A 15,460-nucleotide genomic window follows, 5' to 3' on the forward strand; every position below is an offset into this window, starting at 1 on the left:
GTTTGCAGACAGGGTGGTGTGGCGTTCTATTCTCTCTGCCTACCCCTGCGGGGAAGCGGCGTGATGTTTAGTTAGTTATAATAATAACTTTTTTATTCCAGCTTTACTATGTCATCGGTGCAATATTTGACAGCCATATATGTTTTACAACAATGTTTTATATAATGAAATTAAAATTAAAATAATAAACAAACAAAAAAATAATATAAATAAAATAAATAATAAATATATTTGAATTATTATGCTCAGCTTCTGAGGCTTCCGATTTATTTATTTTAAATTTTTTACTTACAACATTTTGAGTGTGTCCAAATACTTGTTCACAAAATCTGGATTATCTCCAATTACAGGAGTTATTTTCATATAATTTTTTGACATCTCATCAAAGATGAAGAAGAATATGGAAGTCTGGGCATTTACGGGGCTGAGGACCGTCATAGTCTGGTTTAAGTGATCACTTTACACACGTGTAACATTCACCAATTCTACCCGTTATTGACAACCACACTACTCAAATTCTTGGAAGTTCTATATATATGAACCAATTTAGAAACCTTGTTCTTGAATCACTAGAACTTCACTAGAGACATCTATTGGTGAGATGTAAAGAAGTTAAAGTTTTTTACTGTAATTTTTGTATTTGTTTATATTAAAAACCTTAAGATGCATTTCAAAGTTAAAGAAACAGTAATTTCCTTACAAACTTGCGATCATAATTATTATTCAATAAACGAGGCGAACGACCGCCTCAGATATACAGAGCCTGTCCAATTAATCTCATCACGAAATAAGTATTAATTTGATTTAATATAACCAACAGTTATTCTTGGAGTTAATTTTAATTATTCTTCTAGCCGTATTCTATAACTTACATAATCCAATTACAATATAAGAATGCGGTTTTATCATTCTCGTATATAAATGAAAAATATGCAAGGCGTGAAGTATTTTGTAGAAGTTACGGAATATACACGGTTTGAAATATGTGAAAAAATCCTAAAGCAGACGTGTGAACATTGTTATCTTTTATCATTTTATCTATACGCGTATATCTTGATAGTTTCAGAAGGTTTTTGCTTCTTTATTTAATTAAAAAGCTTGATAAGCTAAACTCGTGCTTTTTTACTCACAGTAACACGTCAAACTAAATCTAACACATACCTCTTTTGGTCAAAAGAACTTTTATTATTATGCAATAAAATTGTGCAAACTGCTTCTATTATATATTTAAAAACATTAAAAATCAAACCAAATATGAAGGAGCTATTCATAACTAGATAATGGAAGCAGGTAGATCTGAAATAGATCGTATCATTCAGCCATGTCGTATTTGATTATTTAATCAATTTTATCATTATAACTTTATAAAATGTGCCCTCGGCACGGGAAAACTCAGTGAGTGCACATGATTGTAATTAGTTATTATGTACATGGTGAAATAAATAAATAAATACATAATCATCAGTCATCTATTTCCTAAAAAAATATGGCCGCGTTAAAATAACGACATATATTTTTTAATCCGGTAGCTCCTATGTACCTACCATAGGTATATGTGATATATTTTCTCATAACAATCTTCAAGAGCGGCACGAGATATTTAATTGAACATAAAATACTGAGACAATTATAATACTTACTTATAACAATTAGGTACAAATACTTATACAATTTTTCAAAACCAAAACAGTTTTGTTGTTCAATTCAAGTGATCACTTTAACCAACCGATGCTCAAAATTCCATTTTCTTTCGCATGACAAATGTTTTATATCGAGTTGAGACACCTATAAATCGACATCTCATGTGTAGGGTGAATAATCCAGTGTCTGAAATAATAAATAATAGTAATATTGTCTGTAAATGTTAACTACGTTTACGCATGAGTCGTTCGGATTTTAATATCCAAAGCACTAATTTATTCAATCAATTTTTTCTCGTATCAAATGAAACTCATTATGGGAACGAAAATCACCGTATAATAAAGTGCATTCCGGCTGGAAAGTCGGTTATGAAAGAAGATCTCGCTGTAGGTATTTGATGTTTGAACAGAAATCATTAACTCCGTACAATAGGCGTGTTGAGAGTCGGGTAGATTGTGTTTGTGTTCACGGTTGTCCTAGGACCAGCTCCGGCTGATAATAGAGAAACGTTTCCACTCTTCCGAGAGTCGATTTAGCCCACAATGAAGAGATTGAGATGTGTTGATCCGTTTTTGGTGCTACCTCTCTGGTCGTGTATCGACTCTTGCGGCATTGAATGCATTCAATTCAAATTTTAAACGCGTTGACGCAGACAGACACATTACTATTTAAATTTAATATTGAATATCGTGCTAACGACCCCGAGCTCCGGAATAAATCTCGTCTTTATAATTGTTCCCTTGTAGCCATAAATTACTCGTACATTTTATCAGGTAGTCACGTTGCGTGCGACTCTACTAAATAAATAAGTTATTTTTACGATCTTACCGTGTCTGGGGTGGCCATTATTTCGTAGATGCTCCATTTTTTGTTACTGACAGTAAATGAATTAATCTAAGCCGCTCTCTAGACTCTAGGGGAGAATCTAATTTGAGTTATTCTATTACCAAACTTAATTATCTTTAACAGAACGCTTTCCTTCACACAACACTGTTCGGCTACAATTTAAATGTATTTCAGATTGAATGACGCATTAGTTACGATGTTTATTGGTGTTATTTACTCGGTTACTATGACTCAATTTGGTCAAATGGAAAAGAAGGAAAATAAGAAGCGCATTTTTCTTGCATGTTTAATTTCATAATGCTTGTTAAGTAATGAACATATTAAAAATCTATGTCCGGAACATGTCCGGTCCCTAGCCCAGCCGTTCGCGTTCTGAATTAGAGCATCTGAGATCTCAGCCTTAATGTAATTTAATATGAATTCGAGTCGAATTCCTTTTGTAAACGCGCCTCGAAGTGGACTATAAATGAGAACAATACCGCTAATCGTGGCAAGAAGGCAATTATTATAACCCGTTGCTGAATGAACTGGTGCTAAAGAATCTTGGAGAGGAACGTTTTACATAGGTAATTACCATTGTCGCTCTATACTTGCAGCAGTGCCTTCCACGCCCTCCTTTTGACCGTGACTAACAACCAACTTCTCCAAATGGCGAGAATCGATATCCTTAAAAGGTCATCCACTTGACGAGCTGCTCTCCAATGGCTTGTAACGAAATTAACTGAATTCAACAAACTATTAAACTGTTTTTGACATCGATGGCATATTCAATATGCATTTTATATGCAAACTAAGCAGTATTTACCGTGATTTCCTGTTGTAACTTAAGGCCAAGTATTCGTTATTATTTGTTAAGTCGCAACGTAATTTTCTCTAAATCCAGGTAACATTTAACGTAGTTGATATTTTTTCTCACAATACCGGTTTTACATTGAAAAAACAAGTATTTCTTCGAAATAATTGAATGGTTCTGAAAAAAAAGAGTTATTGAAAGGCAAGGAGTTTAAAAAAAAGTATAAAAATATTTTTTCTACACACATATATTCTAAACAACAGCAAAAAATCCAAAATACATTCTATAAAAAAAATTGGGCCTGAACAGACATGTGACCTCTCCAGTGGGCCTCCGGTGGAATGAATTCTGTGTTTGCGAATATCCCCTTAATTTATATGACTTCCTTCTTCTAACCGCACGTATGACCGTATAATTATTCGCACGTATGACTTTCTACTATTCTAAAAATCGAAGATCCTCGATTTCAACAATTTTCTCATTGGAACACCGTTGTATTATTTTTTTTCTAATAGTGCTACTATTTAACCTGGCAACATCGTAACTATGACCTCTAAAAACAATCCAATCAACACATATCGCTCACTCCTTTCAAGAACGTCATAAATCAAAGAACTTTATTTTTCAGGAAAACGTTTTTAAAGTTTAAAAATATAACACAATGTATTAAAAGCAAATTTCAAGCCACTTATTGAACTTTTTACTGTGCAACAGATCTTTTTAGGTAAAACCTGAAGGTTTTTTCTCTGTTTGAAAATATTTAGTATATTTAAAAAGAATAATTAAACAATACCTTTTCTTCAAAATGCAAAAACGTCTTTCTCTGCCCTGTAGCGGGTAAATATTAAGTTAAAAATATGCCTCTTTTGCTGGGATATAGTACATTTTCTGGTCATTCCGAAAACATGCACAACTGAAAATCGACGATTTTTGATTTATGACGTTGTTGAAACGAGTGAGCGATATGTACACCTCCAGTCTCAGTACTTGATTTGCTGAAATAATATCCTTTTTTGAAAGGTATCCACAGTGGATGTACACATTAATTAAATCATTCTCTCCGTGCGCGTGGTACGATAAAAACCGATAAAACTCTACAGATGAAAGAATAAGATAATTATTTTATCTTCTCGGTCCTAGGACACTATTATTAAATTTCTCATTCATTACTTATTGTAAGTAACAAATCATACAAGTATAATCACGTCTTGGATGTTCTTGTATTATTTTCCATTCACACTTTGATTTGTATGGATTTATTGAGGCTACCGATAACACAAAACGAAAAACGTGCTCTTAACTAAAATAAAATATTAATTGACGTTTTGAGATATTATTTCGTTATGAACCTAAAAGGCCGTCTTTAAATATGTCGGTCAACCGCGTGAATAATAAAATTAATAATGCATTCATATTCTAGTCAACACGTGAAACAGGAAATTTTAAACATGATTTGATTTCGTTATAACTATCTTTCGATTAGATTTTTAATCTTCCTTATACAAGGTGACGCAACAAGTATTTACGGTTTTTAGAGAGTTATTATGATACACGTATACTAATGAAACGTCCAAAATAAAAATAAAATCTTTACCTTTATATTATTATTTGAAAAAAAAAATTACAAATATTAGAATATAACCACTCACCAAGATTACCTACTGTTACCTACTGGTCTCGAGACGTACCCGTCTCTTCGTCAGGACAATCACTACAATAGCATGCAAACAATACTACACGTCACTACCATAGCACTACTCACTCACTTCTAACTACATAGAATGTTGATCACATGTGATTTTGGTCGACTCGAGGACCAACTGCACAAATAATTGCAAAACAACATGCACTAAGGGGCGAAGTCAAAAATGCACTAGTGCTTTAAAGCATATCAGACCTCGGCCCTTAGTGCATGTTGTTCTACAATCCTTAGTGCATGTTGGTCCTCGGGTCGAACAAAATCGCATGTGATCAACATTTTATATTCTAATATTACTAACATTTTTGTAAAAAAATAACAATGTAAAAACGACTTACCACAAAGTAAATATTAAGAAGAATATTGAGAATAAAAAAATCCATTTTTATTACACATAATAATAATTTCACTTTTTTTTGTTAATAATAACGTTTTTCAAGTGTTCATCGCGTTTTTCTAAATATTTTAGTCCTAATTGAATTTTTTTCAACTGGTGGCCGTATCTCCTGTTTATCACTCTGATTTCTTGAGTAATGTTGGCTTTTAAAGATGGTTGCGTTTGAGGCCTTTTTACGAAAACCCTACATTTCAAATTTCTTCATAAGAAAAAAAATCAGGGATGGTTTAATATGCCTTGCCTGCCAATTAAAATCACTATGTCGGGTACAAGTTGTCCAGGAAACGTTTTTTCTTAGAGCAGGCATGCAAATTCGCGCAGAACCATAAGACGTTATTTAAACAACAACAAAAAATGTTGTAAAACTGTGTTACACGTGTAATGAAAACACACGTTTTTGTCCTTGGTCGTGTCATTATTTTATCCATAATAACACTCTAAAAACCATCAATACCCAATGCGCCACCTTATATTATTTGGTAAAACAAATAAAATTGTTACGATTAAATTTATTCGTATTTTTAGAAAGAAAATTTATTTTCAGTTCACTCAGTATACATGAAGCATATTAAAATGTTCCTCACTAAAAAAAAAGTAAATGCATAATATAATGTATGTAAAAACATGATGAATTGAGCATTGTTTTTTTGACATTCACTTAAATTTCATACTCCTTTTCGCAAATATTTACGTGCTAGCGTTTTATTAACAGCTTTTAAAATATGTGTGAAGAATAAATATCAAAAAGAAACTCTCTGCGCTTGTTTAATTCATTATTATTTTATAATACATTTTTATTTGATAAACGAAAAAAGTCTTCACCTACTTGCATACTATTACATAAACATAGCTTTATTTACGTATCTATTATTTGATAACATCTAGAAGACATCTGTTTCTAATATGCAAATTATACATAACGAAATATTGTAGGCGTGTTATTGTAGTCCCATATTCAAATGAAGACTCTAGTATTTTAATCCTTGAAAAACATTTGTTCATCTTCAATTGAATACCGTCGGTTATTGTTACTGATGAAACGTACGGTGCTGTTCAAATTCTATTAAAAATACAATCAATGTTGCCCTAGGATTTTAATTGAATGTTAGAAACAGGCGTGACAAAGACAATAATATCCGTATTCAGAAAGCCTGTTAATGTTTGACCTAGTAACGATAACTACATACAAAAGGTATTAGGCTAATCTTCATTCCTTTATCTTAGGATCATTTTCATTTCATCGTCGAATTTTGTAGTTAATTACTATGGAAAGCAGATTTAAATTGGATGAGATTGATAACGCAATTTCATCCATTTATTTGACATGATTTTCTTGCAATATCCGGTATGCCTTCAAAATAATAATCATAATTTAGATTTTATTAATAATTACTATATTTTATTTCGCAGATCCAAAATAGAGTTGAATTTTTTTCTAAATTCAATAATACAATGTATTATTTTTAATTAAAACACCTGATTTTTTTACATTCTTTCAGTTTAAGAATGATTTATGATTTTTTTCATTAAATGCCAAAATTATAAATTTTGGTTTACGACTATATTTATTTTCTTATTGAATAAGCAAATAATTTAAATTTAAAAAAATGTTCTTTATCATTAATTTAATTGTTTTTTTATAAATAGTACCTACAACTTTCAAAACAACAAAACATATTAAAATAGCCACAACATCATTTAATTTATCATCTCCCCGAAGGTTTTAAGAATACTTTTTATATTTAATAAACTTTAATCAGCTTGTTCTATACGTTTATTGCGGTTGTAAAGTGTTTTTTGAAATGAAATCATTATTAGATGTTTCATGATAGAGCGTGTTTGTAGTACACTTATATTGTATAAATCAGTTTATATCGCGCCCATAGCTATACCGGGATAAGTCATAATCTAACCGCATTTACACGGTCATCAACAAGTGCCCTGGTACACTTTCACATATACCTGCACATGTTATATTACGTGTGCAGGTACCCAACTACCCCGGAATAAACAAAAAAACCGACCTGATTTATTTTCCTTACCAAAATATTAAGATGTATTAATTTTATATTAATCCATCATAAATAAAACGGTACTAAGCGAAAAATCCTCCGTGGAGATGTTCTAGTTTAATTTTCAATATAACACGTTTGTGGAAATTTATTTTATGTGTTACATCCACGATAAAACTAATTTTAAGATAATGTGATTCTTCAACTTAATATTCTTTAAAAAATTAAATCAAAAACAAAATACGTAGAGAAAATGTTAATGTTAAAATGTAAAAAAAAACTAAATTTTTAAAGGGGAATTCTATTACTTTGATATAAAAATTCAGCGCCAAACATTTGTTTATACGGAAGTTTAATGCGATATATTTATACTGCTAATAACAAATTTATATTGAAGTATAATGCGAGAAATCCGCGATTTGTCGGATGATTTCGCGTATGGGGATAGGATTTAAGTGAGATTAAATAGAGAAGTCCGCGAAATAACAATTGCTTAATCGTTATGCCTAAAACCGTGGATTTTTTTTCACCCAAACTATTATTTTTCCCCGATCCACTATAAATATATTACCAATATCTGAATCACGATAGTTTAGCCAGTCAACTGTGAGCTTATAACAATTTATACGTACCAATAGAAAATTCGACGCACGGTAAAGAAAGAAAGATATTCATCATTGAAACTCAAAACGATATCCACTAAATATTTTTTTTTTACTATAAAAAGTGAAAACTTTATAGCATTCTAGTCTGGTTAATAGGCTACAAAACTTACCAACAAAAAAATGCTATCGAACTTAGTTTTTACGTAGATTTTGTTTTGTGTAAAAATGCCAATTTATATCCACACAGAGGTTATTAATTACGAATCATTTATTTATTTCAAATTTGTATTATTATCATACATAATAGCATGCTTAAATCACTCTATTAATAATACTATCATTTCAATAACGGCTGCTCTCGTAATTACTATTCTTTGTGTTTATTTTTACCGCGTATGAGAATCTGTTCAATGTTTTTTGCAGGCTTTAAAACATGTGAAGAAAAACATAATTGTTTGAGGTTTTTAATGTTGTTCTTTTACATGATGTAGTTTACTACATTTTAGGTGCCACGACCAATTTTAATTGGTAGGTTCTGAATGACTATTATAATAATTGACGTCTGTTTAAAGTGGGTACCAGAAGAGTCAATAAATGTAGATTCATCGATGGCCATCCTTCCTCGTCTTTGTGGTTTTTCCGTTGTCGGCTTTTGTTTACTTCAGCGTGACGTTCCAGTGGACGAGGTGCATTGTTACCCCCGGGATGGAGCCGGGACGCGGTCGGCCGTTGTGGGAAGTGTCCGGTCATGGTCTGGTCATGTTGGTTTTTGTCTCATTTCGAGAAAGCGATCGCGACACGCCCGAACGCAGCATGTAACTGATTTATAAGAGAGCCGACTTCGGCCCGGAATATTTATTTTGTCACGAAAATATTGACGGTCAATAAATTTACCAGTCGTTAACATTATTGTCCGCCTCCGTGGTGTAATGGTCAGCACGCTCGACTACCGTACTGGAGGTCCCGGGTTCGGTAAATAAATATAAGTGATTTGTTCACTCTAATATTACCCTGGACTCGTACCTAAAGCGGAAGGCTGATTACCTTTCCTTTGTGTGTTGACGATTATGATAACACTGTGTTTATATGATGCAGTGCCCTATGCACCATCGGGTGCGGATAAGAGTTTAAAAAACATTATTGTCACCTTTTTTTGTTTTTCTTATCTACACTCGATGCATTAGTCGCCGATGCTGGATAATGTCGTTTGTAACTTACATATTTATGACTTACGTCTGATGGCACAGGTTCAGGATAGCTTTAGTACGCCACACCAAGATGATGTTTACAGAACCGCATCGGATCGATGCGGTGTTAATTTGATCACTAATTACATGCCAGGCGAGGTGATCAAATCCAAACCTTATAATTCTTGGACGGATAAGTAAAATATTGTTTTCGGACACCTTGTACCTAAAAATCAACGTGTACATTCAACAGGTTTTTTAATTTTTACAGTTGGATTCAATATAAATACAATACAACACTCCCAATAAAAATTACGACTTCCCTTATTTACATCCTAAAAGCTTAACGGTCCCTGAACTTTATATCAATCTTTCATAAACCATACAAATTCAACACTAAATAATCATAGCTATAAGCACGAAACCATTACAACTTTATAGCACATGCTATAAAACATTCTTTTTGTGCCTGTTTCAACAACCACACCCAGAGATCGAGGGTCGTCGAATCTTCGGCCACATAGGAATAAATACCATTATACACAACGTTATGTTATCCAAGTATAACACACATATACACATATATATATATAAATATATATATATATATATATATATATATATATATATATATATATATATATATATATATATATATATATATATATATATATATATATATATATATATATATATATATATATATATATATATATATATATATATATATATATATATATATATATATATATATATATATATATATATATATATATATATATATATATATATATATATATATATATTTACATTTCCTTATTGGTATACATGTACATGTGCTTTTTTCGCAATTTATATATAAAATGCTAACCTTTGCCGACACCTAACGCTTAAAGCTCTCCTTTATGTTATATATGGCTAACGATGATGACGTCTTATGAATAAAATACAGTGGCCTATGCCTCATGTAATACAAATAATGTAAAATAAGTATCGAGTATTTACACAAATATTCACGTAAAAACGAATTTTCAAAACAGTCAAATTAGTTGGTGAAAATTTTAAATAAACTATCAACTAATTGCGACGTCGCATCTTTAAACACGGTTTAAATTTTGACTAAACAAATAAAGTCAACTTATCGAATTCGCATAATAATATCGTTCAATTCCCGTTTCATCAGACACTTCCGAGTTTACAAATATGTAATATTATTTACACCGTTATAGGTTTCCTTTGTTCGTTCAGTTTGACTTTAATTTAGTAGTGAGCTTTCTACGGGTTGATCCACCGTGGTCCCCCGTAACAGTGAAGGCAGTAACTCCGCCCTTACACTAAATTAGAGATGTTTTACCTCGGTAATGACCTACAACCAGACAATTACTCTGATTCAACACAACGTGAACAGTTCCCTTTGACTGACGCCGGTCGAACGTAATTTGTAAAGAATAGGACGAACAGCCTCGTCCTCTCATTTAAGTTTTATTATAACGCGTTTTCAAATTAGTCGCGGCCCGAAGGTAAAATCCTCACACGGAGAAGATTTTGGGGCATGGTTAGTGTTTTTATTGGTCGTAAACTGGAGTACCTTTGTAGGCACTTTGTAGGTCTCGTGTAGGTACATACGTACCGCACTCATTACGATGCGTCGAACGTCGATCGTAAAGAATTGGAAGGGCGGTAGTAATTTTTAATGCATCATCTGATCGTAAACAACCATCAATTACTGTGATCACAGATCACAGCCTTCATTTGTCAGCTTATTAATATTCTTAGATTCCAACACCTCGGTTATCTTCTAAGTAAGTGCTTGGTTTTCTTACAATTTTTCACGGTCATATATATGTATTATGCACATCCATGGATTTATCACTGGCCCCGACATAACTTGAACAACAACAGCGTGAAAAATTGTAGCTAAATTAAAATGGTGCGCGTTACACAAAAAAACGCTGCAAATATGCAAGCCTCCACACTTGAAGATGGGTGGCTTTTCTTTTATCAATTTTATTAATATGTTCTGTACGTCCAATATATTTATATTTTTTTCGTTCAAAATAAGTATGTATTTTTTCACTCCAATATTTATTTAATACTCGTATTACCCTGGACCTGAAACGCGGAACTGATCATATTACATAATCGAATAAACATTTCATACGTCTGATACAGTGCCCTATGCACCACTGGATGCGGATAAGGGTCGGTAGTAGTAGTAGGTGTATCATAAGGTGTCTATTTAACTAGAAAATATACAGGTACTTTAGTTTTGCCTTGTACAGTAATAATATATTCAGAATATTATTACTAACAAGTAGGCCTACCCTAATCGTAAATTATATTCCCGTGAGTAAAGTCACAGGCAATGTTTAAAAAGAGCATGAGAGCTAATAAGACCCATACGAACATATCCTGACCTAACCCTCGTTTAACCTTGAGGTGCAAAGGTGATAACGAGAGTGTGAGAAATCCTAAAGGTGTCAGATGAAATTTTAGAAATTAATCATTTATAATCGTTATAGCAACAACTATCTGGCACTTAGAAAAACATTTGGGCCAAATGTGTTATACGAGTATATCTTTAAATTAAACCAGGGTAGGTGAACCATTCTCGGACAGTTTAACGACTATACTTTGTACCACTTGAAATATACCGTTTAAGTAATATGAAACAAAAACGTAATGAAGATATTTCAAATTATTTAATACTACCTAAACCCGGCCACGCGTTGCTGTGGCTTAGTCTGGTTAAATGGAATAGAAATAAAACAGAAATTACGCATTTCTAGTGGTTAATTTTACAATGCTTTTGATCTCTTAAACCCAATGAATGTTACTATCATTTCCAAATATTATAATAAAAAATAAAAAAATCTTATTTACTCCCGTTTTATTTCTATGTCGTATTTTTACGAATGTTTAGCAACAACGTCACTCGTAGGATAGAGTCAATAATCTAGGATTGTGGTGGTAGTTACATACTTTCTAGTATGTATCTAACTGTCGTTTATTCGACGAGTTGTTTAGAAAATCTATTGTATTGTATTAAATCTATTGTATGACAGTGGTGATTTTTATTAGTGTATTCTTAATTGTTATTTTACATATTTTTGTTAATGTTACATAAGCCGTAAATAAAATATAATAAAATTAAAATAAAATACTTGCATAAATATAGTATAACCTACTTTTAGGACATTGTTGAAAATAGAGAAATCATTTTAATCTTAAATGGTCTAACAAGACAATTGTGCATTTAATTATACTGTTTTGTTGATATTTTATGTAAATAATGTTATAATTTTTGTTCCAGTCGCAATTCCAGACATTCCCGTGCCCCTCGCAGCCTGTACTCCTACCGAAGCGGAGCTGCACCATCCGTAGCCTCAACAGCGAGGACGAAAACATCACGAAAGGTAATGAATATTTTCTATATTCATATTAATAATAATTTATTTAAATTTATTTTTCAATATTTTACCAATATTAATATCATTTACTATATCAGACACTAGATTATTCACCCTATGGATGGGTTTATGACCTGTCAAAGGCTGGTTAAGTTATCACTTTTACACACATGCAACATTCACCATTCTACCCATTATTTACAACCACACTACTCTATTTTTTGGAACTCCTAAATATATCATTAATCTCATCAAATAAACAAATGTAATTATTATTTAATTTCTCACACTTTTCACTGAGTTACAGAGACACTAATGTAACTTAGTATTTCCACTAAGTTTGATTTTCCAAAGATGTCACTCATTTCAATTTGTTTTAAATAATTATCGATATTCGAATATTAAAAAAAAACCTATTGAGGGTTTACATCTAAAAAAAACCTGCTAGTTAGGTACCTATGTACCTACATACAATAAAATATTCTTTCGTGCTTACCTGTGAAAATTTGCCCAATACTTTATCATCTGTGTTTTCATAAATAAGCCAACTTGATGCCGATACCTGATTATCATGTCTTTACAATAGAGGTGTCAAGGTACACAATCGTTCTAATTATTATAAAGGCCGAAGGATCGTGGGTAGTTCGGCCTACGTAAGTTTGATTCCGATTACACACATTTCCAGTAGCTATTAGCTATGTTCAAAATCAAATCCTGTACCTACGAGGCTCGTACATTCGCTCGTACTTCTATCAGTTGCTTTCGTCACCTGTGACGGTTTCACGTTCGCGTAGTCAAAACTATATTCAGACAGCGTTTCGGATAAATTTGTGACAAAAATGGAGGTAAAACTATTTTCATATTATTTATGACCTGTTTCATTCTTTTTTATTGTAAATTTATAGTCGTGCGTGTATGTCGTATTGCGATATAATATAATACAATCTGCCCACGTATATCATAATCTACATAATAATAACGTATAAATGTAAAAACTAATTACGTATGTACATAAGCTGTTATGTTGTAAAAACTATGGTAATCCTGGAAATATATTAGACAATAGTGGCATATATAAATAAAACTGCGACTGTGGAAGTTCGTATATTGGTACGACTTCCAGAAAATTCAAAACAAGAATCAGGGAACATGAATTATATTTGAGAAATAAAAAAAAATTTGGAATTCGCTGACCATTCAATAGATAATGATCACAAATTTAACCACAATAACGTAGAAATCCTAAAAATAATTAATACGAAAAGCCATTAACTGCAACATTTTGAAACAATAGAAATTCATAAAAATATAAATAACAATAAACCCACAATCAACAATATGACAATGACTAAAGCCCCCCCCCTATTGTCTATGTTCCCCACTGATAAAAAATAAAAATTCAATAAATAAATAAAAATAAGAAACAGCTACTACTTCCTCTTCAACCTTCAAAGTCCCAAGGACCCAACTCTAAAATTTAGAATTAGCTTCACATACGGTGTTTGAAAATGATGCGGAATGCATCAAAACACGTCACAGTAGATTTTAAGAATTAAGTGGTATTTACTAAGTAAAACATTAATTAAAAATGGATAGATTTTACCACAAAGTGACTGCCGAATCAATTAATGAAATTATTATTTTTTTAGTTTTCAAGATTTTTCAGGACTTCTGAAATCCACAGCATCTTTACTGAATATCATGATATTTTCTGAGTAGTCAGTTTACCTACAACTGTCGATGCATAAAAGAAGAAAAAAACACAAACATGTTATTTTAAATTTGAATGGGGTTAACACCTATGGACAACAAAAGAAATGATAAAGTTTTATAAAATGACCTAGATATAGTAGATGGTCCTGTAGCGTAAAGGTTGGCGAGACTGGCTACAGCGCTGGAGGTCCCGGGTTTAATTCTCAGGGAGGTCAGAGCTGATGCCTGAAGCGCGAGACAGATCACCTTACCTTTATGTAATTAACAATCAAAATTACACTGTGTCGATACAATGCTGTGTCCTCTGCACCAATGGGTTCGGATGATGATCAGAATTGGATGGGCATAGTTATTTTTTTTACAATAATTTTGTACCTCATATGGTGATTTGATAAGGTTCAGAAGAAATTGCAAGTTAACTACCTATGATTTACCTAAGAAAAGAAATAAAACTTATTCCAGGCGGGCTTGAAGGTGGAGGCGATGACGGCCCCGAACCCCTTCTGCCCCAACATCCGAGGGATGTGTTGCCTCATGCTGCTCCTCAACCTCGGCCTCATCCTCGTCACACTCGGTTTCGTCATAGTCATACAGTTCTTCGAGCCACTCTTCGTTTGGTAAGTTTTACAAAAAAATTCTCATTTCGAAAGATCAATTGATTCTCAGTTTAGTTGGTGGAGAAGTCTGGTAGAGTAGTGAATCATTCGGTGGCAGCTGATATGGTCAAAAACACATTTTTGGTGTTCTGCGACTATGTCACCCGCCCCGTGACCATAAATATGGGCCTTCTTTGACGTTTATAAAAACGGCTAGTTGACTGAACTGGGACAGTTACTCAATCAAAAGAAAATCTACCAATCAGGTATTCTTGAGTATGAGAGAGCCCACTGTAGATTCTCTGTTGGTTCATCTTAGTTTATCCCAAATATATCGGGTATCCAAATATAGGTAAGGAGCCTACCCACTACCCACAGACTCTTAAATTCTAATGATTATTGGAATAAAATCCCACCCGAGTATTGTGATCAATATTCCTCGCTCTCTCACATTGTCACATGAGTAAGACCTGTGGCCCCCTTGACCACTTCATCGAACTGGAGAGCTTCCCCTTCTACATTCCTTTTATATCAGTCATTCCAGGCTGTCATCCTTTTCGC

General features: G+C 32.6%; 1 protein-coding gene across 1 annotated transcript in view; it reads left to right on the forward strand.

The window, feature by feature from the left end:
- The window catches only part of LOC148313441 (uncharacterized), a 144,394-nt gene that overhangs the window by 127,038 nt on the left and 1,896 nt on the right, over nt 1-15,460 (forward strand). Inside the window, exons 6-7 of the mRNA XM_088262074.1 lie at nt 12,494-12,596; nt 14,766-14,920. Of these exons, the coding sequence (XP_088118200.1) occupies nt 12,494-12,596; nt 14,766-14,920 (258 nt within the window). The remainder of the gene's footprint in view (nt 1-12,493; nt 12,597-14,765; nt 14,921-15,460) is intronic.

The sequence above is a fragment of the Brachycentrus maculatus genome, unplaced genomic scaffold (genome assembly GCF_059751285.1).
Source record: "Brachycentrus maculatus isolate JH-2025_06_01 unplaced genomic scaffold, ASM5975128v1 h1tg000011l, whole genome shotgun sequence".
Classification (NCBI taxonomy): domain Eukaryota; kingdom Metazoa; phylum Arthropoda; class Insecta; order Trichoptera; family Brachycentridae; genus Brachycentrus; species Brachycentrus maculatus.